General features: G+C 40.8%; 3 protein-coding genes across 14 annotated transcripts; 1 reads left to right on the top strand and 2 right to left on the bottom strand.

Moving 5' to 3' along the window:
- Window positions 1-10314, top strand: LOC107274332 (DNA topoisomerase 1). Of its 3 annotated transcripts, none has more exons than XM_015753357.2 (11): window positions 1-668; window positions 957-1002; window positions 1954-2338; window positions 2414-2727; window positions 2809-2945; window positions 3015-3209; window positions 3715-3894; window positions 4204-4298; window positions 5647-7071; window positions 7157-7306; window positions 7422-10312. In XM_015753357.2, the coding sequence occupies exons 1-11, from the start codon at window positions 627-629 to the stop codon at window positions 7522-7524; spliced, it is 3072 nt and encodes a 1023-aa protein (XP_015608843.1). In that variant the 5' UTR covers window positions 1-626; the 3' UTR covers window positions 7525-10312. The 3 variants fall into 3 exon arrangements, with proteins under 3 accessions (XP_015608843.1, XP_015608842.1, XP_015608844.1); XM_015753356.2 differs by having other exon boundaries at window positions 6-668; window positions 4201-4298; XM_015753358.2 differs by lacking the exons at window positions 1-668; window positions 957-1002; window positions 1954-2338; ... (3 more) ...; window positions 3715-3894; window positions 4204-4298 and adding an exon at window positions 4316-5561 and having other exon boundaries at window positions 7422-10314.
- Window positions 10299-20278, bottom strand: LOC107274336 (eukaryotic translation initiation factor 4E-binding protein Mextli). 10 transcript variants are annotated; one of them, XR_003061779.1, is made up of 12 exons: window positions 20137-20267; window positions 18643-18757; window positions 18415-18555; window positions 18106-18275; window positions 17818-18028; window positions 17593-17664; window positions 16473-16533; window positions 16096-16387; window positions 15731-15989; window positions 15549-15664; window positions 14309-15330; window positions 10299-14220 (listed from the first exon to the last, which is right to left on the bottom strand). XR_003061779.1 is itself a non-coding variant. In XM_025091598.1 (11 exons), the coding sequence occupies exons 2-10, from the start codon at window positions 18746-18748 to the stop codon at window positions 15402-15404; spliced, it is 1575 nt and encodes a 524-aa protein (XP_024947366.1). In that variant the 5' UTR covers window positions 18749-18757; window positions 20137-20267; the 3' UTR covers window positions 10299-14220; window positions 15387-15401. The 10 variants fall into 10 exon arrangements, 9 of the variants coding, with proteins under 9 accessions (XP_024947366.1, XP_015608855.1, XP_015608852.1 ...); XM_025091598.1 differs by lacking the exon at window positions 14309-15330 and having other exon boundaries at window positions 15387-15664; XM_015753369.2 differs by lacking the exon at window positions 14309-15330.
- A 338-nt stretch (window positions 20279-20616) lies between these two features.
- Window positions 20617-23392, bottom strand: LOC107274339 (neuroguidin). Its single transcript, XM_015753376.2, has 4 exons — window positions 22818-23392; window positions 22116-22656; window positions 21659-22006; window positions 20617-21582 (listed from the first exon to the last, which is right to left on the bottom strand). The coding sequence occupies exons 1-4, from the start codon at window positions 22824-22826 to the stop codon at window positions 21557-21559; spliced, it is 924 nt and encodes a 307-aa protein (XP_015608862.1). The 5' UTR covers window positions 22827-23392; the 3' UTR covers window positions 20617-21556.
- Window positions 23393-26203: the final 2811 nt, after the last annotated feature.

Here is a 26203-nt window from a genome sequence, read left to right as displayed (position 1 = left end):
AAGTAGTAAATAGTAAAATTTTTACAAAGATTTTTTTCCTTAAGCGGAGTCGAGAATACATTTTCGACTCGGATGTCTTCTTCAAGTTTTGGATTAATCCTTGCAGGCTGATGTCGAAATCAATGTAAATCTTGTGGAATTTGTCCCTAACATTGCTAAGAAAAAGAGTCTCTGTGAAAATCATGATATTTACATGATTTTCGTTAATATTTTATTCGCATGATAATGAGGGGACATCAGTGCCTGCTTTGATCTTTTTCTCGACATGCATTCGACAGCGACAGACTGATACTCTCTCGAGTACAGGAGTAAGACAATTGAACAATCCTAGGACAGACGCCACATGAGATGCCAGAAGACGCAAAGCTACGCTGCACGGCGGTGCGCGCGGAAGAAATTTAGCGGTGAATACAAGGAGTACGAGAAAAACAGGAAGCCAGAGTGGGCGGAGCAATAGCGGACATGCGCACTCGTGCTTTTCTGGCACTTAGACGGTCGAGCGAGCGTTCTGCAGTCTTGCGGAGAAGCGAGCGAAGTAACTGGTGTGCGTGTCCTCCTCGGTGGTTCTCGGTGTTAGCTGTTAGCTCTCACTGCCGGAGTCTATCAGTTACGGTCATACGTAGGAAATGGAGCTCGAACAGGCCGTTCCGCGGCCAAATTCCGAGACGGTAAGTGGATATTTACGACGTATTTGCGATGGCGCGTCTGCCTAGGTACTCAGTTTTTTGAAAAACCACGACATTCGGGCACTTTCCTCTTGGTAAGTGCTTCGGGCAGGGACGCGAAATTTTTCTAAGTCCCAAAATGGCGTCTGCGGCTAAGTCCCTACGTAGCCTTCGGAACACGATGCAACTTGTGGGCTCTGTGACCTAGAATTTAACAGGCAACCTTCATCAGACGGTCACATATGTTTCCCTCTGTATTTATGCCTCTGTCTGTCTACTTTCTTTTTTTAGGAAAAGCGGGCTAAGGAGAACAGCAGTGCAGCCGGGAATCATGGAGGTAAGCCGATAGCACTTAGGCATTCGGACTTCGGTTAAAGGTAGAAGCTATGCTCGAAAGTGTAAGTCCGCCACGCAGAGTCTGTTCACGATGAGATCAATGTTTATGCAGGAAGGTCGAGAAAAGCTTGAGACACGTGTTACAACCTTAATGATGAAGTCTGCCTTCCGGATTTTCTTTACTTTTTCATTCTTCCCCCTCCTGCTTTTTTCTTTTTTTTCATTTCTCTCTTGATGCCTTCTCGTCGAGACGCATTCCCCGATGATTCTTTTGGTTCTCTTTTTGACGAGTTGATTTATCGTTACACGAGTTTCATACATTTTACACGAATGGTCTGATATACCGATAAGTACTTATGGTTTTTCATGCTCAACGAGTGATTCTGCTATGCTGTTCGAGCCGAATAAACAGAGTCAGCCAGATAGAGAGAGAATTAATTTTTTTGTTTTCACTTCGAAATAAATTCATTTTGGCAGTTGACAGTCGACTGGATAGTTCTAATTCTAATAGTACTGTAAATGTATTCCGACATAAGACTATTTTTGAGAACCCGTTTCTCGATTGCTTGCAATCTAAATAGCGCCTCCAAAAGATTACATAGATCTCGCGCTATGTCTACATATATTATATGTTTTCGCAAAATTTTACACAGCTGTCATCTCCTTTTCGGAATACAGATTTAAATCTACCCTAGAAGCCTACTTTTCCTTTATCCCTGATTTTGAAAAACTACTTCACGATTACTGTCGTATACGTACGGCTAGTTTTATGAAGTTCTCATGCATTTTACAGATTACAGAGATATTACAAGATGCTCTGCATTCAAATGACATGAAAATTCTAATGACGTACTTTATCTTGTAATATTGATCTAAAATCTTAATGCTGACTATTACGTAGTGATAATAATGATGTTGTACGAGTGACAAATAAATACATAATTTGTCCCAGATGCTCACATGAATGGCATGTCCAATGGGTTCGATAGAAGGAAGGAGCACAGATCAGAGCATAGGGACAAGGAAAAGGAACGCTCCCATAAGTCTGAACATAAAGAGAAAGACAGGAGTAAAGACAAGGAAAAGAGTCATAAGAGTGAGCACCGCGACAAGGACCGGCATAAACACAGTTCTACCTCCAATTCCACCAAGGATAAGGATAAGCATGGTAGCAGCAGCAGTAGCAAAGATAAGGAGAAAAAGAGTAGCGGTTCATCCAGCAAAGATAGAGATCATAAGAGCTCCAGTAGCTCATCGGGAAAAGATAGGGATAAAGATAAAATCAAGGATCGAGATCATCATCACAAGTCAAGCTCCAGTTCAAAGGATAAGGATAAGTAAGGCAAATTTCTATATTTATTAGAAGAATCGAGGAGTATATGCAGCTATATAATGTACTTTTTGAATTTCAGGCATCATAGCAGCTCCAAAGACAAAGAGAGCTCTGGTAAGGACAAAGAGCGAAGCAAAGAGAAAGAAAAGCATAAACACAGTTCTTCGAGCTCAAGCTCGCGCGACAAGGAAAAGGACAAGAGCATATCGAAGGATAAAGACAAGGATCGTAAACACCCATCTGAAAAGGACAAAGACAGACACAGCTTGTCTCATTCCTCTTCTGACAAGGAGAAGCATCGATCGTCGGAAAAGGATAAGCATGGCTCCTCTGATAAAGATAAACATCGGCACGATAAGGACAGGGATCGTCATCGACACGATAAAGAAAAATGTAGGATATTCGAAAAATACGTAAATTATGCACTAACGATAACTCATGTTGGTATCAATGTCTTTTTACGAAAATTTGCAGCAAGGCATCGCGATGATAAGGATAGAAAGGACAAAATGAAAGAGGAACCGCGGATAAAGGACGAACCAGAAATTAAGACTGATCCTGAGAGACAGGAATTTGAACATAACGAAGGATTCAAACGTGAATTCAAGGAGGTACGTTTTGAAAGGCTTTCTCAAGAATCAGTCGTAAAAGTAAATGCCATGTTTCGATTGTATTAACAGGATCCCGAGGACGAGGATGATAGTGGAGGTGAGCAGCCTCTTTACATTAAGGAGGAGGAAGACGAGGAAGAGGGCCCATCTCAGGAAGTCGAAGATGCTAGTTTGGATTCAACCGATCTTAATGATACGCGTCTCTCCGAGCTTCACAATACCACGCTCAAATCAGAGAAAGACTCAGACGAGGACATGCCGTTGGTACGCAAATTCATAATGTACATTCTTTCAGATCTTGCGTGCCTGCAGTTGCGTAGGCACCAAGCAGTGGTAGACGCAGATAGCTGCGTAGGAATGCTTATCGAACAATCTTCACATCAATGGTCATTCTTTTATTCTGGCCATCGTTATTATTTCTGTATTTTGATGTCAAACTGTCCACATAAATTTGACGGTATCGAATTTCTTGTAACTTTCTGTCCGCGTACGATATCAATGCGCAGTGCAAGTACCGATTTTATTTTCATAATAAATATAACGAAATGGACGGTGACGCTAGGTACAGCTTAAATTCTTCAAAATTGTCCAACGACGAAGTCACAAAATCCTTTCTCTCCACTATAGTTTCTACAAGTTTTTGTAATTCTCGTGACATCGAAAACTATATTCAGGAACATGATCGCGCTATTTTGGTTCGTAGCAACTGCGCTCGAACGAAATACTTCATTATTTATTGACATAACATAACCAAAACTTTCTGAAACAGTACGCGAGAACATCTATGTCGTCGCCGACAATCAAGAGGAAAGTCGAGTCGACAGATGAGGAAGAAGATTTACCTTTGTCATCGCGCAAGAAACCCAAGAAGGAAAATATGAAGAAGAAGAAGAAGCGGAAGCATGCCGATGACGAGGATGTAGAATATGAGGAGGAGGAGGAAGAAAAGGTGAGCCACTTCGTTAGTTTAGTATAACCTCCATCCTTGTTTTTTTTTCCTACAATACCATGTCATTAAGATGAGAAGCTCGACTCGGAGACTTACCGATGGTACAACGGAAACGAGAAATAAGAAGAAAAAAGAAAGAATCCTAGATCCATAAAAGAGTGCTGTCTGATTTTAAGTAAATTGTCAAGATAAGGAGGATAATTCCTGTCACGCGATGCTTGAAATGACATCTCTTATTTGGAAATTACAATAATCGACGAGGAAGGAAGGACTTGGTACGATCTTTAATTTCTCTTTTTTTTTTAGAAGCCCAAGAAGAAAAGTTCGAAGGGCGTCAAAACAGAGAACACTCCAAGCCCCAGAAAAAAGAAGAAGGAAGAAGAAGCACAAGATGTTTGGAAATGGTAAGTGTTAAAGGCATTGAGGCATATTGGTTCAAGTCCCTTTGTGAAAGAAGTGGCAGTGTTGGCCCATTTTCAAAAGTGGGTAATCGGTTTGTTACTATCGCATAGAATCTGTCGCCAGAATTGTTTTCGCATCACTTTGTAATTTATCAACTATTTTGTATAAATCATTGATAATTATGAGTGACTGACCACAAATCTTGAGAACGGTGATGTATACCGCGTTTAGTCATATGTTATGTACTGAAATGAAAATATTTGTGATTGTTCGATTGTGACACAATGAATTGTCAGTCATGTAGCATATGTCTGAATTTTTATGATTTTATTAACATATAATCAGTTACATATTTCCGGATAGGCGAGTTAACATCACTCTTGTTCTAAGTATACTTTTCATAGAATATTCTTTTGACATGTATAATATCAGCAATCTGTCCGTGTTTCGGAGACAATTCTTACACATGAAAATAGCAGCAAACTGCAGCAAAATGATGACAATATTCCCCATGCCCTTTAAGGAGATTCAGTGATAGCACGTGACACAAGATAAAATTCTCCATTTGTTGTATGGAATAATGTATAACAAAATCTTTGCCTATGCAAAATTTTAATATGATTTACCGTATAGTTTATGAGATATAGAAAGTCTAAAAGTTAATTTTCACTATATAGATATATTTAACCTATAAAAATGAATAACTTTATGTTTGGTACAGTATAATGTAATGATTTTTTACTCAAATTATCATGGTTATCTTATATTTTCACTCATTTATTTTTTAATCAAAGATCATGGAATTTTTTTCACTATTTGTTTAACCCTTGCTTCCCTCGTACTATTATAATTATCATTACTGAACCACCTTAATTCGCAAAATCATTCAATCTTCGTTATACTTATATCTCTAGATAATTCATAGATGATATACCCATCAGAGATAACCACGTGGTTATATAACCTAACCTAACCAAACTGTGACCCTAACCTAATCAATCCTCGTAAAACTTTTCGTACCTCCTCTATGTTTGTAGTCTGGAAACGACGCGGAATCATTATAATGCGATATCTTTGGATCGCTGTCGTGTCAATGATTAAAATAGAATAAGTTCATTTATGGCGGTTGTCATTGATTTTGCAATCGTCGAAATAGTTAAGAGTATTGGACGAAAGTATCAGGCTCGTAGCATTGGCACATCGATTAGGTTATGTTTCTATGAGTGTACTGATGTTCATTCGTTTAGTGGGCGTATTAAGAAAGAGTGAGCGAACGATGCTTTGAATAAGAAAGAGCTAACGAGGATGCGAGTGTCCTGAGATACGAACTATAAATAATTATACTTTCAGGTGGGAAGAGGAGAAAAAGAACGATGGTACGAAGTGGAATTTTTTGGAGCACAAGGGCCCCGTCTTCGCGCCGGCTTACGAGCCTCTACCACCCGACGTTAAGTTCCATTACAACGGCAAAGAAATTAAGTTGAGCGAGGAGGCGGAAGAGGTGGCAACATTCTACGCGCGCATGTTGGATCACGATTACACCACGAAAAAAGTGTTCAACGACAACTTCTTTCATGATTGGCGCGAAGTCATGTCCGATTCCGAACGAGCAAAAATCGTGGATCTCAGTAAGTGTAATTTTAAGGAAATGCACGCGTATTTCGTGCAAAAGAACGAGGAGCGCAAGGCCATGTCGAAGGAGGATAAAAAGAAGATAAAGGAACAAAATGAACAGATACAGAAGGAATACGGGTTTTGCACCATTGACGGACACAAGGAAAAAATTGGTAACTTCAAGATTGAACCACCAGGCTTGTTTCGAGGACGTGGCGAGCATCCAAAAATGGGAAAATTGAAGAAAAGGGTCATACCTGAAGATGTGCTCATCAATTGTTCTAAGGATTCAAAGATACCGAAGCCACCGACGGGACACAAGTGGAAAGAAATCAGGCATGATCCCAATGTGACTTGGTTGGCATCGTGGACGGAAAATATTCAAGGCCAAGTCAAGTATGTCATGTTAAATCCCTCGAGTAAGTTGAAAGGAGAGAAAGACTGGCAAAAATACGAAACGGCCCGAAAGCTGGCGAAATCGATCGACAAAATTCGTGCCGAGTATCGGGAAGACTGGAGAAGCAAGGAGATGCGAATAAGACAAAGAGCGGTTGCGTTGTATTTCATTGATAAATTGGCTCTCAGGGCTGGAAATGAGAAGGACGAAGACCAGGCAGACACAGTGGGCTGTTGTTCGTTGCGAGTGGAGCACATATCTTTACACGAGCAGAAAGACGGAAGGGAGTACGTGGTCGTATTCGATTTCCTTGGTAAAGATTCAATCAGATACTACAATGAAGTGCCTGTTGAGAAGCGCGTTTACAAGAATCTTCAACTATTCATGGAGAATAAATCGCCAAGCGACGATCTCTTCGATCGATTGAATACAACTGTCATGAACAAACATCTTAACGAGCTAATGGAGGGACTTACTGCCAAAGTCTTCAGGACGTACAACGCGTCATGGACCCTTCAACAGCAGTTGGAGAAGCTAACGAATGCCGACGACACAGTTGCAGAAAAGATTCTCTCGTACAATCGAGCGAATAGGGCTGTCGCCATACTGTGTAATCATCAACGTTCAGTGCCAAAGACACATGCGAAGTCTATGGAGAATTTAAAGGCTAAGATCGATGCCCGAAAGGAAGCTGTTGCCGAGGCCGAGATGCAAGTGAAGGATGCTAAGCGCGATGCCAAGCACGGATCGGTTAAAGAGAAATTGTACGTCATCTTGTTCATATTACTCATGGTGTTGGAAGAAGATATTTCGAGAGTGGAATAAGCATGTGAAATTCTCTGTCGATAGGCTGTACGAGAAGAAGAAGAAGCAACTGGATCGACTGAAGGAGCAATTAACCAAGCTTGAAGTTCAGGCCACTGACAAGGAGGAGAACAAGGAAATTGCCCTGGGAACATCCAAGCTGAATTACCTCGATCCGCGTATCTCCGTTGCATGGTCAGTACGCACATGTTTCTTTACGTTTTCTTTTTTTTTTTTTTTTAATATAAAAAGTTTATAACAAATAACGAGCCATCACGATATGGATGAACGTTTCTCATCGTCTATGCAGGTGCAAGAAGTACGATGTGCCGATTGAGAAGATATACAACAAGACCCAGCGAGACAAATTTAGGTGGGCGATAGACATGGCGGGACCCGACTACGTATTTTAACCCCCCCGAACGTAATTCTTTTTGTTACATTACCTTGATCCACCCGTCTCTCATCTCTCCGCCGATTAGTGAATTTTACTTTTAACACAGAGAGAGTCGCGACAGGAGACTGTTTTTCTCCCCTTTCTTCTTAATTTTTTTTTCCTTTTTCTTTTCCTTTTACACCCGAGCTCGGGACTCATTGATGGTAACAAAGGAAGAAACATAAAGAAAAGAGAGGAGGAAGAAACTAAAGTGTGTACGTATTTTAAACTGACAGGCGGTGTGTACTGACTTTCCGTTCAAGAGACTTTATATCGAATGTAATTAGTATTTCCAATCGTGAATAATTCATTAGGCAATCGTGTTGCACAGAAATTCCAGTGATGGATTCTTCCGCGCAGGGCACAATAGAAAAATGAAATTGGCCGGCACGGATATTCAGGTTAGATTTGACAATTTTTAAGTAATAAGTAACGGGATGAAACCTTAATCAGATTAGATAGAGAATCCTCATGAGTGTGAATTGTATGAGAATAGCGTTGTAAATAGAAAAATTGAAGGTGAGACTCATTTGCTCTGCCTTGCGTAGAGGCTCGCCGACCCTGTCGATAAGTCATGGCGTACCGAGACGATCGTTCGTTCGATGTATACAGACTCCGCGTGCTTTAACTTATTTAATTTAATTGGATATTGTGACTTAATGACATATGGACGTGAATAATTGCCACGTGTTTAGGGTATCCAACGGGGCTGTTACATTTCGATGGGTAATTTTCCCTTCCTTTGTCTCGGTAATACCTGGCCTTCAAACGTTAAAGAATTACGGGGTTATCCAAAGATAACTCCTCGAAGAAACAGGCTACCACTCGTTGCGATTTCAATCTTATAGGAATCTAATTTTAGATTAAACTCACGTGAATGGAGATATGTGCTTTTAATCGTCCGTCGTGTAAGTACGTCACTCGCAAACGCACGTTACTAGCAATTATGTCAATGATGCGTTTCCGCAAGGATCAGTGTGTCCGAGGGATACATACAATGAAAAGTTGTAATAAATATTGGTTGGTACGTCTCATCGTAATCACGTTACTCTCTTTCGTTATTGCATGATATCGTGAAATGATGAATGACACGGCGGGATACTCCGATGTTTTTTTTTCGCGTTGGCAAAATTTTAAGCCACGATGTCATTTTACATGGCGCGCATTCGGATAATTCTTGCAGACGATGCGGAAGCTCTTATCACCGATGGCGCTACCGTATGTCGTCGCTTATTTCACTTTTCACTTTCTGTGCAAGAAATTTATAGAAATAATTTGACCGCGTGGGTCGTTTCGTAGCCATGGAAGCACAGCGGCAGAGTAATGTGTTCATCCTGAAATTGTGTGCTACGCGTGACAGGAGTATCCTGCGTTGATATTCAGAGTCCAGCTATCGACAGTATATTTAACCTCGGAATGACAATTATTCTGATACACTTATATCGTATGCACATAGGTATAAAAAATACATTTACACGGATAATTATATATAAATATATATTTAATAAAAAGAGGGAGCGATGCTAAAGTTAAAATTAATCTATAACAATAAAATGGAACGGTGGTTCTCGATGTATCATTGACAAGTGTGCGGAAAATGGAAGAAATTCATCTGGGGGTGGAGATGGTTATTCTCAAACAAGCTACGTGATAGTACACACAGTAATGTAACGTAACGTAGCGTGCGTGCGTCTGTTTCTACATGTTTTAATGGTCGCTAATACATGTTAACTTTGAGAAAACAGTAAGAAAAAACAATAAATTGCATTAATGGCACGAAAATCACTGTTCCGCTCGACTGCCAATTCGTAGATGATTCATCTAACAGTTAATCCGCCTGGCAAACTTTAGCAGGTCGGTTTCTCAAACTTATATGTGTATCACCTAGGTATTTTAGATTTTTATTAAAAACAAAAAAAAAAGTCTTAAGGAAGCATTTACATCGGCCAGACATTCAATGTCTCGCATATGAAATTTTCTGTACCTTAAGTGTATTTCGTTAGAGTGCACGGCAAACGGTGTTTGAAATAATTATTATCTGATGTATTATTGTGTGGCGGTATTATCAAGATATAGTTAAGCGCAAGAATTGAAACGAATATACGTGGAATACGAAGAGACGAGTAGGAGAAGAAGAAGAAGAAGTGAAGAAGGAAGCCGTGCACGTTCAGCGACCGTACAAGAACAGTGTCAAGAAACGACGATATCTCTAGATGTTCACGAACATTATAATTCTATTAGTGGTTAGAATATTAGTTGTTGGGCAAATCAGAGAGAAAACTGTGATGCGCAGCGCAGAGTTTGTTCGTCATAGCCGAACGGCTGACGGTGCGATGCGTTTATGTAGTTCCAACGCGCAACGAGCAACGAATTCTGAGCCGGCTGTCGTGTGTGTTTATATTAGGGTCGTTCAAAAGAAAAGTTACGACCAATAAAGCCATAAGGCAGCACCAGCAGCAGCAGCAGTAGAGTTTAGTTCAGATTAGTCGTGAACTGCAGCGGTAGATTTGTAAAAGCAATGTTGAATTGAGCGTCGTACGACGCAGAGCTCCGGCCTTCCGTTATTATTTTGCGTGTACACCTGACGTTTAAACGTTTTTAACAATTTGCAATTATTTGTCTTATCGCGTACGGACTATCTCGTTCGCCGGTGCACAAACTGTGCCTGCACAAAACTTCTCGAAATGCGTGTGTTTTTTGGGGACAATGTCGTTTGTGTACAGTACAGGAATAAGAATAAAACAAAAGAAATACTTAGTACAGAATCGAACTTGTGTATTTAATTGAATCAACACCATTCTCTCTTCTGTGACATGTTCCTCGGAATAATCTGCCGCATCTCTCTCTCTCTCTCTCTCTCTCTCTCTCGCTGTGTGCTTGTATAAGCGGCAGGTACTTTTCTTCCAGTCCAATCAAGATCTTTCCCCATTATTCGCTGGACTCGTCTACGTTCACGAGTCTACGATTGAACGTTAGAGCGTTGGCGTATGTGGCGTTAGACGGTATAGGAATAAATTATCGAAACGTTTCGCCTATACTTCTGGTAATGATTGTAATAATCGTAATAATAGTGGTAATCGGCGTGTAATAATAAAAATAGCGTAATGTTAATAAATATTAAATAATGTAAAAACTCTAACAAACATAACAGATCGTAAAGATAATAAGTTTAAGAAAGCTTCATTCCGTGACATAGGGCAAAGGTTCTCTTAAGTATCAAGTGTGCATGAATTATGTGTGCGCTTAGGTGTCGTTAGATCTAGAGCAGAGTGCAGCTAATATATATTGGGAGGGGGAATTCCTGAAGAATGTCACGGAATGAATAACAAATAGTTGGAGAAAAAGCGTAAAAGAAGTCGAAGGAATAAATAGATTACAAAAAGACGAAAACCCATTACGACCGCGAAAAAAGTTACAATCAATTTTTAAATACTTGAGCGCTACGCAAGTAATCTCTGATCCCTAGTTTTACGATAGTTCGGGGTATCTGTGTAGAGAACGTGTCTTCCGTCAATAATGAAATCACCTAGAGACGGATAATGAATTTTTACGATGCATTAAATTTGCCAGTTTAATCTTTACTCGCGTTAAAAAGTGTTTATCTGCGTTGAAAAATTGGAGGAAGGCCTCCGACGAGTGCAGACCGATGCCTCGGAGAAAAGGAAAGAATCGACTCACGGGACAATACATCACAATACACATTGTATAGTTAAGTATATGTATAGGCACTTGGGACTTGCAAGGAGACAGATAGAATCGATCGAGAGTGATTTATCACAACAGCAAACACAAAGTAACGAGTATTGTGACGTGGGATTTTTGGACTCACGGTGACATGGCGATTCCAGCTACCAATTCGGATAACGTTTTAGCTTTCTGGTTCCCTTCGAGTCCGCCACCCTGCTTACAAGTTACGCTCCCGGATTGATTAGTATAACAGTTATGCGAATGCTCTCGAAACTTTTGTTATTTGATTGAGGTCGAGGTGCTCGAGAATCTGCCGTGAAGAGATAGACTCACGAAGTACCGAGTTGCCCGGCAGAAATACGCCCTGTGTCCGACGGAGACGTCTTGACGAACCGACGGAGGTCCGGATCAGGTACCGGCGCCCCTTTAGAGATAGATGTAGTTCTGGTACGATTAAAGTCAGGGGAGCTAAAGATTAGCGGTCTGGCTGTCGGCCGACGTCCTGGGGAAGCGGCGCCCGTGGAGGATATCCCGGTTTGCTACGTACCGATTCGCTAAGGAACGCTCTTGATTTAATTTAAAGGAACGACTCGAGGAAAAGGACAAGAGTAATCAGATGATTAGTTCTCGAATTTGGCATTTGGCTATTGTCAAAGCAGTCTGTCTCGGAGCGCCGACCGAGGTGTCACGAGCTGGCTCGCGTTCCCGCGCTGTCTGCCGATAGTTTTTCTTTACGGTATCGAAAGCTCTCGCTACTGTAGTTCTCGCGTTACTCTCGCTATATCCAGAATCTGCGTGTACTATAGTGCAGTGTCCACCGGAGTGTTTCTCGGAATTCATACGGATTAGCTGAACCAGCTCCGGTGAGGACTCCAAATTTATTAATTGGTGGAGGGCTCCCGATCTTATAGCTTCCGATTAATTTTCTTACAATCTCGATCAATTGCTCTCTGTTTCCGGCACTATTTACCTGACGCTTACTTCCTCCGACCCTCTCTCTACCTTTGTCACATCCTAGCAGCCTGAGCGCTCGTGCAACCAGTTTGCTGATTTTACGCGACCCCAAAAATCTACAGGATCCGTTTAGGCTACCGTCGTCTCTTCTTATGGGTTCCGTGAGAGTTCTCGTTTTTCCGGAATTCAGTCCTTTGCACCTCAACTTCCAGGACATAGCGGCTCGTCAGTTCTCGATGAAATAAGAATTGGCTGGCGGCCGCCTGGCATGCGGATGCATGGACGAAGGGTGGACAGCCGAAGGTCGTAGGTTAGCTCTCGGATTTACGTTAGCGGTGTCGAGTCAAGAAAATACATTACAGTATATCAATATATCAGCGCTGTTAAAATTTCCTACTTTCTAATATGCTATGGTTATAAAACACTTGACGTATCGTTAGATTATACGTCCCATCAATGGGTAGGATATTGCAAGATTGCTTTGTGATTGCGGGCATACGATCGCGCATGCTACAAAATTACATGTGATGGATTGTCCTCACAAGTGGGCAACAAATCCCTAACATATGCATTTGAGCATGCAGGACGGAGCTATTCTGCAAAAGATGTGCCTCGGCCTGCTCGATTACAGTGAATATAACAGTATACTATGCTTAAATGTACAAAATATATCTGTTTATTCGGCCGAAACGTACCACCTGAACATAGTTTTGCCATAGGAATCAAATGGGCGCTCTAACTTCAGGTGGTGCGCCTTTTGGCCTGAACAACCCGGTAGAATCACGTTGTCAATAGTTTTTGGCATTAGTCGGTATAGTCGCAATTTGGTTATATCGCGTCACGAATGAACAGTTGTCCCAACAACAATAGAAGTAGAAATGGTACTAGTTCCCCTTTTAAATATTTAGACTAGAGATTAAGCTAATAGAGAATTACGAATTTTACAATTCTTCTTGATATGTGTCTCTTATTGCACGCAAGTTAATTAGTTTGCGAAAAGCATCTGCGGCTAAAGATTTGATCGTACGTCGCCGTTGAACAATCTCACACTTGTAACAGAGCAATATCAGAGTGAAATTACAAAAAAGTATTTCTCTTAACGCGGAAGACATGCTACGGCCAGTTTCTATTCCAATTTGTCTATCATATGTTAACAGTTGGATCAACTATTTCTTGCGCTGATACATTTGGTTTTTCATGTACATTGTAATCAGAAGATCCACGTTGCGCTCTATACGGATCGTGATTCCGGCATTACTGGAGGTACATATAAATTGGGGTAAATGGAATATGATGCAGATGCGCATAGTGTCCGACTGTTGCATATAATGAGGAAACATGTTCTCGTGTCCGACAGGCGCAGTCAGTCAGCGTGTACCCCATAACTTTATAGAGAGATACCGAAGGATCGCAGTAATGGTGACGGAGAAGAATAAATTGACCGACAATATTCGAGAAAATAAGCGGAGCACTCTTGTACGCCGGTGGCATCACCCCTAAGCACTCGTACAAAGCATTAAGATCGTTTGCGTTGTCTATGTGAGGCGAGATGAGGAATCTCTTAAAAATAACATCTGCGAATGCCCTCTGTGGCGGAATAGTTTCAAGTGCCATGACAGTTATTAGCAATGAAAATCCCCTTTGGCACTTGGGAGCGCTCAGCGATCATCTTCGTCGTGCTCACTCGGGAAAGCATTATGCTTCTTCTTTTTCTTCCATCTTTTGTTAAGTAAAAGAGATTGATTCACACGAAGCTTCTTGTCGTAGTTCGCGAAAAAACGAGCATACAAAAAGAACACGCTTACGACTGGCCGGCGAGTAGAAGCGCGTTTTCAGAATTATTTATGATTAATTATAGGAGAAACATCCGGCGGGTTCGTTGTTCAGGACAGCTTTGAAGGCCAGAGATGATTATCGTTTTTTCCTTTCATTCGGGGTCATTTTCCGTATCGCCGATCGGGAGCACCGTTACGAGACCGGCAGCCGCCACCTTCGCCTTATATGCTTCCGGTTCGAACCAGCGAATCGGTGCCTGTTAAAGAAAAATTATATATAAAATAAAATATAAAAATGTAAAACAAAGTCGAAATTTCTTTAGGATCTAACTCTCAAGTGCTTACCTCTTCCGACTTCCTGATAAAAGTAGCATGCCTTAGTCGAGAATGAGAGCATAATATAAGAATGCAAAAATGCAAAAATGCAGCTTAGCTGTGTTGTCTTCGTACATGAGATACTTCCATTAATTCGAAAATGATTTAGCACGTGGTTGTGATGTCTCGAGATATTGTGACAAGTAAAAGAACCACACACCAGATTATGGGTTAATGAATTTCCATGAAAACATAGTGGTTTTATTGATAATTGTTGCACAATTTATCGGTTAAGGTAGTAGGCAGTGCGCTGTCAATGTGTTATTATAAGTATACGTGCCAAACCGCTGCACTAGGACTTCTTTGGTTTCGACTGGTCGACGTTAAAGCGGTATAACGAACGCACCGTTTCCTTGAACAATTCATGATTCACGTAAATTCCTTTTAGACATTCACCGTGACTATGTCTTTTATATTCGTACAATTCGAACCAAAGAAATAAAAAAAAACTAAATGAAGTAAATCATGCGTGTTTGGAATAACATTTTTTTTTCATTATCACGGTACGCGCAGATTGGAGCATACGAATTAGCACGACTTGGCGTAGATAACATTTGTGAAATTAATCTTTTCCTTGATGTCTTGCTAATCGCACGCAAGAGAGCGCACATAACGTGATGGTTCGTTCGTATGAATACGACTATACGATTAAGTTGAACGTGTTACGATAAATGCTTCATGGGAATTTACGCGCACCACAGCAACTTTAGTTAATTAATGGTTTCACTCGATAGAGAAGAGAAGAAAAACCGGGAAAAAAAAAGAAAAAAAGAAAAAAAGTTTCACGTCATATACACCACGAAATAAGTAGTGCTAGTCGTGCACAGAGTATAAACATTAATACTGAATAACATATTGAGGAATAATCGAACCGACAAGCACAGTAGAAAACAGCAAAGTAGAAAAGAACTAATGAGATGGTACCGCTCTCAGTGCTAGTCAATGATCGCGCTTTTATTGTACTTTCTTACAAATGGACTTCCGTGACGATTCTTCGAGTAAAGCGTGAAATAAAAATGTCATCATTAACATCGCAGAAGCAACTCGCGCTCGTGTGGCACGTCTAAGTGCTGTGTCTGAATATGTTTGTTGAGATTCTTGCGTGTGAAGTCTTGTTAGAGTCAGCATAATCGCCGAGGCGGTTGCGGTTAGTATTGCCATTAAAAGTGTCATAGGTCAGGTGATTAGCATTGCTGTCGCCTAAGTGTACCTTGCGAACGATGCTCGGGCATTCCTTCTGGATACGAGCCCAGTCGACAGGGGCCCGCTTAGCGTATGGTCCGGTCGAACACTGCAGCAGGAACTCATATGTGAGCTCTCTGTTTTCTGTAAAAAATAAAGTTTTCCCTACATAATGCTGTCCGTCCCGTCCTTCCTCCTTCGTTGACTTACCGGTCTCAGGAGCAGCAGGCTCTATCTCGGGATTCAGACGGCGGGGCTTGTACGTCTCTTCGCTCTCTGAAGTGGCGCCACTGTCCAAACTCAATTCTTTAGTGAGCGCGTCAGCGTTAGCCGGGGTTAACGGAGTCTGAGGCGTTGTTGGCGTAGCGGACGCAAACGAGGGCTCTTCTTCGAAGCTGAAGTATTCGACTCCACTCGCAAAGTGCTCAGAGTCCCCCGCAAAGTACTCATCTAGGACTAATTTCGCAGTCTGCAATCAATACATGGTGATATACTGATTTTAAACGAGAGCTTTCAAAGATAGCACTTTAATAAAGGTGTCACTCGCAAGTGTTATATATGTATACTGTATTTACCCGAACGAGATCCAAATTACAACCCGTGATCTTGAGTGAATGATTGCCAACTGTGACAGTGTACTTGTATTCGCCAATGCTGGCGTCGTTCGTGGAGAAGCTATGAAGTAGAGTAGAACGGAATCGGGAAGTGTGTTGCTGCTGTTGCTGAAGTCTGTTACTCTCGTCGGAGGCGCTACTGTTCAAAGAGGAGCTAGATCCACCGATACCGCCCTTCTCACCACCACCCTGCTCCAATCTCACCGGTGATGCGTTTCGCTGTATCGTGTCTTTTATCAGATCTTTCGCATAGCTGGAAATTATTCATTTTATCATTTAACCGTGAATTTTAAGTATTTTTCAGTGCTAGGAAGAAATCTGTGATCACTTGAACTCACTGTATCTTGTCCTCGGAAGTTCCCGTTATCTGGACAAGTCGTTCTTTAGCCCCAGGATTTACTGAAAGAATTCGCACATGGATTAATAAAAATGATTAGGTATTCGAAGAATGAGTTAATCACTTATTAATCACGAATTAGTCTGCAATCTCGGAAGAGCTGTAACTGGTATGTTAATGCATTAGATGCTTAAAATGGATGTTTCGTACATTATCTGAACTGTCTGTTATACGTCGACGATATGCTTAGAAAGCAACTTTCGCCAGACTGAAAAGCTGAGCTGATGATGCAAGAGAAACATTCGATACAATAAATACATTCGGTAAATACGATCAGCTAGATTTGTTTTGTGACTCGCAATGAATACGAAAAGTAGTATGAGCACGTGAAATTAATAAAAAAAAAATAAAAAAAATAAGATCCAAGTCACAGCAATACATTCCGTTCCAGTTATGTACCTTGCATCAGTTATGCGGGTCAGGGCAATATGTCAGTGGTTTAGAGAGACCGACGCATTCGAGATCACTCGGGTATCAAAACGTGTAATGCAATCATTTGGCAACTTTAAGTTAACAGTCACATTACAGCGAAAACACAGTATCCATTTAATGACCATCAGAAACGGACGGCTGGCACGTCAGATCCAAGAACTTATATCGTGAAAGCGTGCATCGTATTATATCACGGCTCACAATGCAATTGTACATCCCTGTAGTGACGTAAAGACGACTGAGAGGATTTTTATCCTTTCACTGTAACTGATCACACATGTTATAGAATATGTTAGCTGCATCATGCATGCTTCACGGTAATCAAACGAAGAACCGTCAGTTACTGCAAATAACGACATTGATCTAGAAAATTATTTTGCATTAATAGAGAGAAAGAGAGAGAGAGAGAGAGAGAGAGAGAGAGAGAGAGACAGAGGCATATACGTGTAACGCTTCAAGAATTCTATATAACACAAAAGAATACCGAGTCGTTTTCCGCGATAATCTCGTAGGTAAATTAGCTGGTGAATATAGAAATGAAGGTTTGGTCAGTCGATTAATAAATCTTGCAAAGGCACGAACACGATGCTGAGACGAATTGCTTGCGCGTGTCGTTGCTATTGTTTTACCTCGCTGGAAGGAGATGATCGTCTCGCTGAGTTCCTCGATCATGTGAACCCGTCGCCCCTTTATTCCCATCACTGTTTTTGTTGTGCAAATTAATTAACGGAATATTGGGAGAAAGAGAGAAAAAGAAATGGGAAATTTCATCGTGAGCAAATATAATGTAATCTCAGTATGATCTTTGCGGATCGTCTGCCAGTAGTGAAAGGACTTTACTTTTTATTGCTTACCTTTGCCAGAATCACTGTTACGTATCACGACCTCGTCTTTGCAATAATTCTTTCCTGGAATTCGTGTAGGTTTTGCAAATTTTCCGCTATTCTTAATGACTTCACCAGGACAAAGAACGGGTGCGATGGTAGCTATTGGCGAGGCCATGGGCATCAGAGGCGATATCAGCAAGTTGGTTTGCGTATCGGGCGTCATGATCGCTTCCCCTTGCTGTTTCGAAAAATCGATCGTACGAATTATAAAATTAAGTTATAAAAAATGAGAATTCACAGCGAATCGCGACTTACATTATCGAGATTTGAGAGCTTTTGACAATAATACGCGTCCATCGAGTCGGTATGACGCCACTGTTTGGCCCTCAATTCGATAAGTTCCAGTAAATAAACCCTAGTCGTCATGTCAAGCTTTTCGTCTTGACTCCCATTTCGGATCGCCACGAATGCTCTATCCAGCTGGTCTGTGTGGCACAAGAAAATTAATTAAGGTAACTTCGAGAGTAAGTGACTGAGGAGTGGTGTCGTTCGCAAGCTGAGTAATCTGTGCGTGGACTTGGTAACGGAGGTTTTCAAGCCCATATTATCTTGAGGGCTGCATACCTTTATAAATGGCCTCCAGCTGGTGGGCATATAACTTGAGGTGATTGCACATGGTAACCACGTTCATTTGTAGCGTTCGATCAAAGTAGCCGTTGGACAGGTGCATGGCCACGTTGTCGATCAACGAAACTATGTCTTCAACTGCGAATTTATAATAACGAGGGGTTACATCATTAACATTTAGACGTAACGTAAAAACAAAATTGATAAATCATTTCAATTGCTAACCGGTCGTGATCCGACCATCAACGGTCCAGTCGCGTTGACCGAGCTTCAGCGGCCGAGGCTTTTCGAGTTTCTTTATTGTTCTAGGTCTGTTCCCAATGGTGGCCATTGTAAACTGCTTGTAGAGGGAAAAAAATTCATTTTTTTTACTTATAACTGTTCGTAATGTCATCGACGACGTTACACGTGAAAGAGAGTTACAATCCCCGTGGAGGCTTAAGGTAGTTTCTTTTCTTCGTTTAAATTCATAGTTAGTATATAAGCGTGTATTTGAAACTTTATTAGGAATGTTAACTACATTCTTCTTTGAATAAATTCGTGCAATGTTAGGTGACGAAAACAATTTAGATATTATTGCATTCTGAGATGGATTTTTGATGCCGATCAACGAATGAGAGATTCATAAGCGATGCGACGATGAATAAAATGATGCTGGAATGAAGAACGCTCATTTCATATGCATACTGATACAAAGGATAATAGTATGAGCAAGAATTCGTAATCGATAACGCTCGTTGCGTGCTGCTAGAACGAAATTAATTCTGCGTCGTGGGTGCCTTAAAAATAGATTTAAAAAAAATGAAACTTCAGAGGCCAATCGCAAGGCCCTTTGTCCTAAGAGAACCTAGATGTCCTGCGTGCGTGTGTGTGTGTGTGCGTGCGTGCGTACGTGCGCGCACGCGTGTGTGCATACTTGAATGAACTCGTAAGATGGATTAAGACGATTATGAGAATTTGCTGACGGTTGTAACGCGCTTTAGAGAATAATGCTTTCGAATAGAAGATCATACGTACGACTTGAAGTTATGATAAAAATAATTTCCGCGGAGCCCATGTGAGAGAGCGTGTAGCAATCGGGATGATGCTGCGGGCAAGAGCACGTAAGAGAGATGGGACGCGAGTGAGAAGATTGAGAGCGGATGAGAGAGATTGTGGTATGGGATGTGTGTGCGGAGGGGGGCGGGGGGAGTAGAAGAAAAATGGAATAGAAGGGATGGGAACGGCGTGTAAGGAGGGGGGGAGGGAGATAAAAGAGAAGAAAATGAGTGCTAGAAAAGTATAATGAAGCGAGAAAGAGAGAGAGGGAGAAGAACGGATTGGAACGGATGAAGACGTTGGCGCGGGTGGAGGCGGGCACAAAGAAATGACTCTATGCACGAAACGTGCGCGCATCACCCATAATGGATTAGGAAGAAATTGTTGGTATTATCAGATGGCGCACGCATATGGATTGTAGCGCGCGCGCAGTGCACGTCAGGGTGAAAAATCACTAACAATAAGAAATGTTCAACGAAGTCACAATATTGGAGATCTCGTGACGGAAGGACGAATTGCAATTTTCCACGAGACGTCAAATGTAGGGCATCTTTGACAGATGCAAGGACCAGGACGCAGTGGGTGGTCAGGAGAACGACGAGGACAACGGGACAATGCCGTCAAAACGACGAGCCACACGAATGCCCAGATAATCACAATTCACTTTCAGTAAATTCTTACCACCTCGGCGGCCGTACCACGGGTCTATGTTAAACAGACAGGATGATGCGTGTCGTCGATCAACCTTTTGAAGACAGTACCGTATGCGTGAGAACTCGAGTCGAGCAGGCTGGCCATCCTTAAGTACGAAAGTTCCTGGCTTAACGATCGATTGTTTTAGCTCGTCGGATATGCGGGGCGGGCGATTTCAAATATAATTGTCGTATCGAAGATATTGATAAAGTGGAACAATGTTAATTCTGTTTTAAACGATATTTATGACATTTTAATCCCATCTAAAACTTGTATGCTGCTTCCAATGTCTCTCTTGTGCCTACTAGTCGTCAGACACAAACTTCGACGAGATTGATGGTGTCTCTTTACCTGTATCCCCTTGGTGTTACGCTGGTCGGTGCATTGAAGATTGGTATAGAGACAATGAAAAGATTTTATTAAGTCGATAATAAGCCCGTTACATAATATAATGATTCATGATAGCCATTCGTCATATACAGGTCAATTTATTAAAGTATAGAAAAGTCACAGATCAAATAGTACTCTGTAGATTATGTATGTAGTCAATTAACTATTTCTAGTTAGTCATCACTCTGTTGAATTACTCTGATATTTTCTATAGTAGTATGTGTTGAATTTTCTATCAGCTACCTAACAACCATCACCTTGTTTCATTGCTGCAAGCCGTACACAGTTACGTTAGTCGTACTCAACTGTATACGGTGTATAATAACAAGCATGAAGAGTTTTCACTCCTCCCAGAACGAAATATTTCCAATATTATAACGAATCGACAATGTAAGTGCACAGGCGCAAACTTTGTTAGGGCTTTGATCCGTATTCTATTGATTTGAGGTAGTGTATTTAATGTAATTCTATTGTCTTGCTTGTTGCTATCTGTTACGTGTAGATATGTTTTTTTATAGCGATAGCTTCGCGTACGCGGCGACGCTTATGAAAGTTGTAATAAAATTGCTGTAAGTCGCATTTGCGCGTAACCGAGTTATGTCCAAAAAAAAATAAGAAAAATTGTTCTACGACGCGGAACACGTATAGTCTATAGCATCTCTTTTTATCTGTTTCACCTACTATCTTTATTTTTCAAGCTCGGTTTATATTTGCAGATTATCATATCAATGAACGCTGCGTGCTGTTAACGTGCGTCCAAGAGTTTCTAACTTTTGTGTAGCCGATTCGTCATATCCAGGATATTACGTACACAGCGATTTCATGAATGAGTATTGTTTGTGCGCGACGACAGTTATGCATTAAAACCATAAGTATTTGAAATTATTAATTGCGCGGTCATTGCTATCTGTTACTCCACATAATTTACTGTTTGATGCCAATATTTCTTTTCTTGTGATACTTATACAGGGTTATTCTAGCACTGATGTATGACCCTCGGCTTTGTTGTCTTTATTGATTAGAGATGGCGTCTTTTCTGAAAACCTGAAGTACAAAGAAGTTTAGTATATCTGTCAGTCGCTATTTGCATAAAATATAGAGAATAGCGTGTTTGACTTACTTTTTTTGGTTCTAATTTTCGACACTTTTCTCTTTTTAGATGGAACGGACGAAGACCCTCCAAAGTTTGTGATTTCATCGCCCAATGTACCAAGGGTGGTCATTTGCCGACGTAGATGTTTCTCTTGCTTGGTTACCGGTAATCGTGTCATGTAATTCTCCTCGTACTCAATCTTTCGTTTGTTCTCTCGGCCTAAGCTGACTTGCTGCATGCTCCCGATCTGTGAGTCTTCGACAGGGGCATCCAAATATTCTTCGCGCAATTCACGCAACACCGTTCCTGAAACCGCACGCCTACGAGCCCGCTCTCCTGCCCTTCGAATCTTTTCAGCTGCTGTCTCATCTCCGTCTAAAATTATGAGATAAAAACAAAAATTAAACAACTTACATGACTGAAAAATTCCAAGACGAGGCAGAGTTCCTCTTATTATTTCATAATGCCAGACATGAATACTAACCATAGTGAACTGCTGCCAGTTTTGGTGGAATGTAAAGTCTTGTTTTCCGTGACTGCGAAGACTCCATAGCACTATTAACTTGAATATCAAGTTCACTTTCAGATTCTTCGTTCGATGTTTCCATTTTACCAATGAGGGAATAAGGATGGGCCTTGAAGCTGCTTGGATCATCAATACCAGTTGTGCCAGTTACTGCTGTTTTCACAAGTTTGTCTATTTGATATTTGAGCTTGTGATCTATCGGTCGAATCTTTTCAAGAACTGTTCTGATTTCAATTAAACGATCTATCGATGGATCACCTTCGATACGCTCTCCTGAGCACTTTCTCAAAACGACATATGTCAAATTAATAAGATAGGAAAGTAACATGTGGTATTTCATTTCTAGGAAACTGAGACCCTTGTCTGTTGAAATTTCGCCATTTCGTACTCGGATCAGCATGTTGTCCACAAGTTGATTTACCTGCAGAACATTAGCATTCATTTCTCCTAACAGGCGAAATGCCTGTGGAAGATCACTTTGCTCCATTTCGTCCATCGCCTAAAATTATAATACATAGCATGGACAGCGCATTGAGATAAATAGTTTGCTCTCATTTTAAATTCCAATTTTCTAATGGCTAGCAATAGGAATAAATACTAAAAAAAAAAGCTGTTCTTAAGAATGACAGCCATGTGCAACAGTAAAATGAAGTTGCTTACCTGAACCATCGTATGAAAATAGGAATCAACACAGGAACCACATATCCAAATAATAAATCTTGCTATTAAATGAGATATCCACGTGGGACGATATTTTTTTCCTTATATTATCCCACTATGAAAAGCTTGGTCAATCCATCATCGCAGTTGTATGACAAATGTACTCGGAGAGTTTGTAGACAAAATTTGGTTTGTTCCAAACATTAAATGAATGACACTATTTTCTATACGCGATGGATCAGTACTAAGTAACAGAGTATTATGAATTAAATGTAAAATATAATAATGGAAGTCTACACAAGTTGACTCACTATCTAATTCCTTCTCACTGAAATATACTTAAGGCTGTAAGAAGCAGGACCAATCATGTAGTAAGTAGCAATTGGGAGTCTGTCCAATATACGTAATCCACTTATAAAAATAATGCAACGACACGAAGTCATAGCTCTATTCGTTGGCTTTAACGGAAACTCATAGGAGTAGCCAATAACGGAGAGTTGTGTCGGATTTCGCTGACAGAATTCACCACTGAACTCTATCCATACTGGAATCCGTACGCCTGTATTCGGAGGTAACCCGCTCAGCGCGCAGCCGTCTCAAGCTGTGTACAAGCTCTGCGAAGTGTTGTCCCGCCGACGTATCAACGCCAGCCGTGGTGCAATGGAAAGAGCACTGAAATACAAAACATATAAATCCTATCTAGGCTGCATCATATAAATATGGAGCCTTATAAAAACGACAAAAAAATATTTAGCAGTGAAATAAAATATATGTGTTCATATTTCAGGTTATGCTATGTTGGTTTACGCCCGTTTTCTTCGACGCCGTTCAATGCATAAACTCGGTTTAACTGTGCTGTTAGCGTTGAAGAAAATGGGCTTTAGTCCTCCCCAACCGCGCTGCATTTTCCCAGCTGTAGCTTGGCAGACAGACGTTCTCCGCTACTCACCGCTGGTACCCAAAGTAACCCTTAGAACGAGACGGGGAACTATAGAACTTATGAAGAACTATTAAAAAAAGCCTATTGTTGAAACATTTTTAAGACAGCTTTAAGAAAGTCTGGTGCGAACTTGACACCCGTGTAGCATCTTAGTTATTGAAAAATGTTTCATCACTTGAGGGTACTTGGCCCTCTATGAGGCCATAAGGCCAAAAAGGAATAAGAAGAAGAAGGAAGAGAGAAGAAGAAGAAAAAAATTAGTTGCACAGAAATATTGAAAATTCGAAACATCGAATAAAGCTTTCCGAATACTACTAAATATTATTGGATCTTGATTTACTTTCAAAATTTATACAAAATATAAAACTGATGCTAAATCAAAAGCCGCAGGACTCGGGGGTTTTCCTCAATAAAAAAACCAAAAAAAACACGGTCCCCTATGGGGCCTCGGAAGGGTCATAGCTCCCTTCAGGAGAGGCAGGACCTCACGGAAATGGACGCGGTGGGGCCCATTTCGCTCCCTTATATTTCCTACTTTTCCTACTTTTTCGAGTATTCTCTTGTCTCGCTCCTCCAGAATAATCTGGTCTTCGTGCATACGCTTTACGCATCTTCTTCTCCCCTTGCTCCCTCAGTAATAACCATCTTTCTTCTTCACTCTTTCTGTTTAACAATCTTCCTCTTTTTCCCTTCAACAACATCTTCCCTGTCTGCTGCCACCAAACGTTTCTACTCAATTTTCGAATCTCCTAATCCTTTCTATGTCTCCATGCGTCTCTTCTCCTAATATATCCTTAAAAATAGTTTATTTGCCTATAAGTTTTTAAAATGTTTTTTGAAAGAAGAAAAGTTTGAAGTGGTAGCGCATGTAACATACTACACGTATGTATATTATATTGTACTGATATATGTAGTATATCTCTAATGGTATTGTTATTGCTTATCTTTCGCGAACCATATATGTACATCTGTACTTCGTATACTGTATCTCATTGTTGCGTTTATCGAATAAAGTATCTTTAAACACTTATAATACAATATGTATATTATTATATTTAATATATCTCTAATGATATTGTTATTGTTAATTTTTCGCAGGCCATATATGTAAATCTGTACTTCGTATACTGTATCATTATTGCGTTTGTCCAATAAATTATCTTTAAACACATATACACGTTGATATTCTTTTGCCCTATGCGAATATCCCAGAGTACGAATGCGTTCTGTCTCTTTCTTACACTCCTCCGTCCTAACAGCATCCTTCTCCTTCTCCTCCAACCTTATGCTTCTATACCCCTTTTCGGCTATGCTGCATATTCTCTGCCATTACTTTCATTCCATCTGCAATTTTCAAAAAGTATAGGGATTTTTTGAAAGTTCCCTATCGCACTTTATCTGTACCAGCCTGATACAGCTGATTTTCGAATTACTCTAAGATTTATTTTGTCAGAGAAAGTTCACTCATTGTCTCAGAGATGGCGCCACTTGTCATGCCCATGTAGATAGCGAACAGCAGACGGTACTTACCGACCGAACTAGGGCAAGCACTGCCATACCTATCGGCCGTCGCTGGCAGGAAGCCGACCGCAGCGCTACGGCAAGCGTAGGGTAGTCAGTAGTCTTCCAGAGCATTCCATGGCGTCCATAGCAAATAGTATACCTCTGTACCTGAAACAAAAGAAATAAAGCTTACGTGTGTGAAACTTACCTGAGTGCAATATATTCCTCGTGATTAGATAAAATATAAACGACTTGTGTACGCGTCCGCAGAGATGAGTGGGGAGATGTACAACGCTCCGGTTTTAGGCGATACCAAAAGCATGGCGCTAAATCGTAGCGGCGAGTCCGGGAGTAGGATTTCGTGATCATCGCCTCTGTCGATGTTACAGATTTCGCGTAGTCGCGAAAAGTAAGCGAAACGATAATAGTAAGCAGTTGAATAAACGATGAAATACAACTTCCGAAACAAGTAAAACATACAAGTGTTTTTGGCGTCTGGCTAGTGCACCCGGTTACGAATCGGGAGGTCTATGATTCGAGACCCCTCTATGGAGAGTACTTTATTTTTACAAAAAAAAATGTGCTTTTGCAAATGGGATTAACATATTAAAGAGTGTATCCAATTAATTTATTTATCTTATTACAATAAAGGCATAACAACGACAACCTGCGGGCTTTCGCATCACCCAAGAGGTGCCGCCGTCGATGCGTCCCCATTATTTAACGTAGCGGGTCCCCAGTAGGCCTATACTACGATCGGCCTATACTATTTTTCAAGGTTCCTCTCGTTCAAATTTTCTCGGTTGCTCAAACTTTATTTTAAGCTTATATTAAATATTTTAAAAAAAAGGTCATCGGGATCGAAAATCATTTTCTATTAACTCACAATATTCGCTTTCGCAATATCCTTCATAGTAATAAAATAAACATGAGACGTGTTGCG

The sequence above is a fragment of the Cephus cinctus genome, unplaced genomic scaffold (assembly GCF_000341935.2).
Source record: "Cephus cinctus unplaced genomic scaffold, Ccin1 Ccin1_scaffold2766, whole genome shotgun sequence".
Taxonomy (NCBI): Eukaryota; Metazoa; Arthropoda; class Insecta; order Hymenoptera; family Cephidae; genus Cephus; species Cephus cinctus.
The sequence above is the reverse complement of the archived record's forward strand: the minus strand, read 5'-3'. Positions and strand labels throughout refer to the sequence as shown.

Bases quoted from the DNA above. Each gene is read 5' to 3' on its own strand.
- LOC107274339 (XM_015753376.2), bottom strand. The intron at 22,007-22,115 runs GTTAGTATTCAT...TCATAATTTTAG, and splicing joins ACTGGCAGCAGTTCACTATG to ACGGAGATGAGACAGCAGCT. The intron at 21,583-21,658 runs GTAAGTCAAACA...TTTGTACTTCAG, and splicing joins GAAAATTAGAACCAAAAAAA to GTTTTCAGAAAAGACGCCAT.
- LOC107274332 (XM_015753356.2), top strand. From the start codon at position 627: ATGGAGCTCGAACAGGCCGTTCCGCGGCCAAATTCCGAGACG. The intron at 2,339-2,413 runs GTAAGGCAAATT...TTTGAATTTCAG, and splicing joins AGTTCAAAGGATAAGGATAA to GCATCATAGCAGCTCCAAAG. The intron at 2,728-2,808 runs GTAGGATATTCG...GAAAATTTGCAG, and splicing joins TCGACACGATAAAGAAAAAT to CAAGGCATCGCGATGATAAG.
- LOC107274336 (XM_015753366.2), bottom strand. From the start codon at position 18,748: ATGGCCACCATTGGGAACAGACCTAGAACAATAAAGAAACTCGAAAAG. The intron at 18,556-18,642 runs GTTAGCAATTGA...ATAAATTCGCAG, and splicing joins TGATGGTCGGATCACGACCG to TTGAAGACATAGTTTCGTTG. The intron at 15,990-16,095 runs GTAAATACAGTA...TATTGATTGCAG, and splicing joins GTAATTTGGATCTCGTTCGG to ACTGCGAAATTAGTCCTAGA.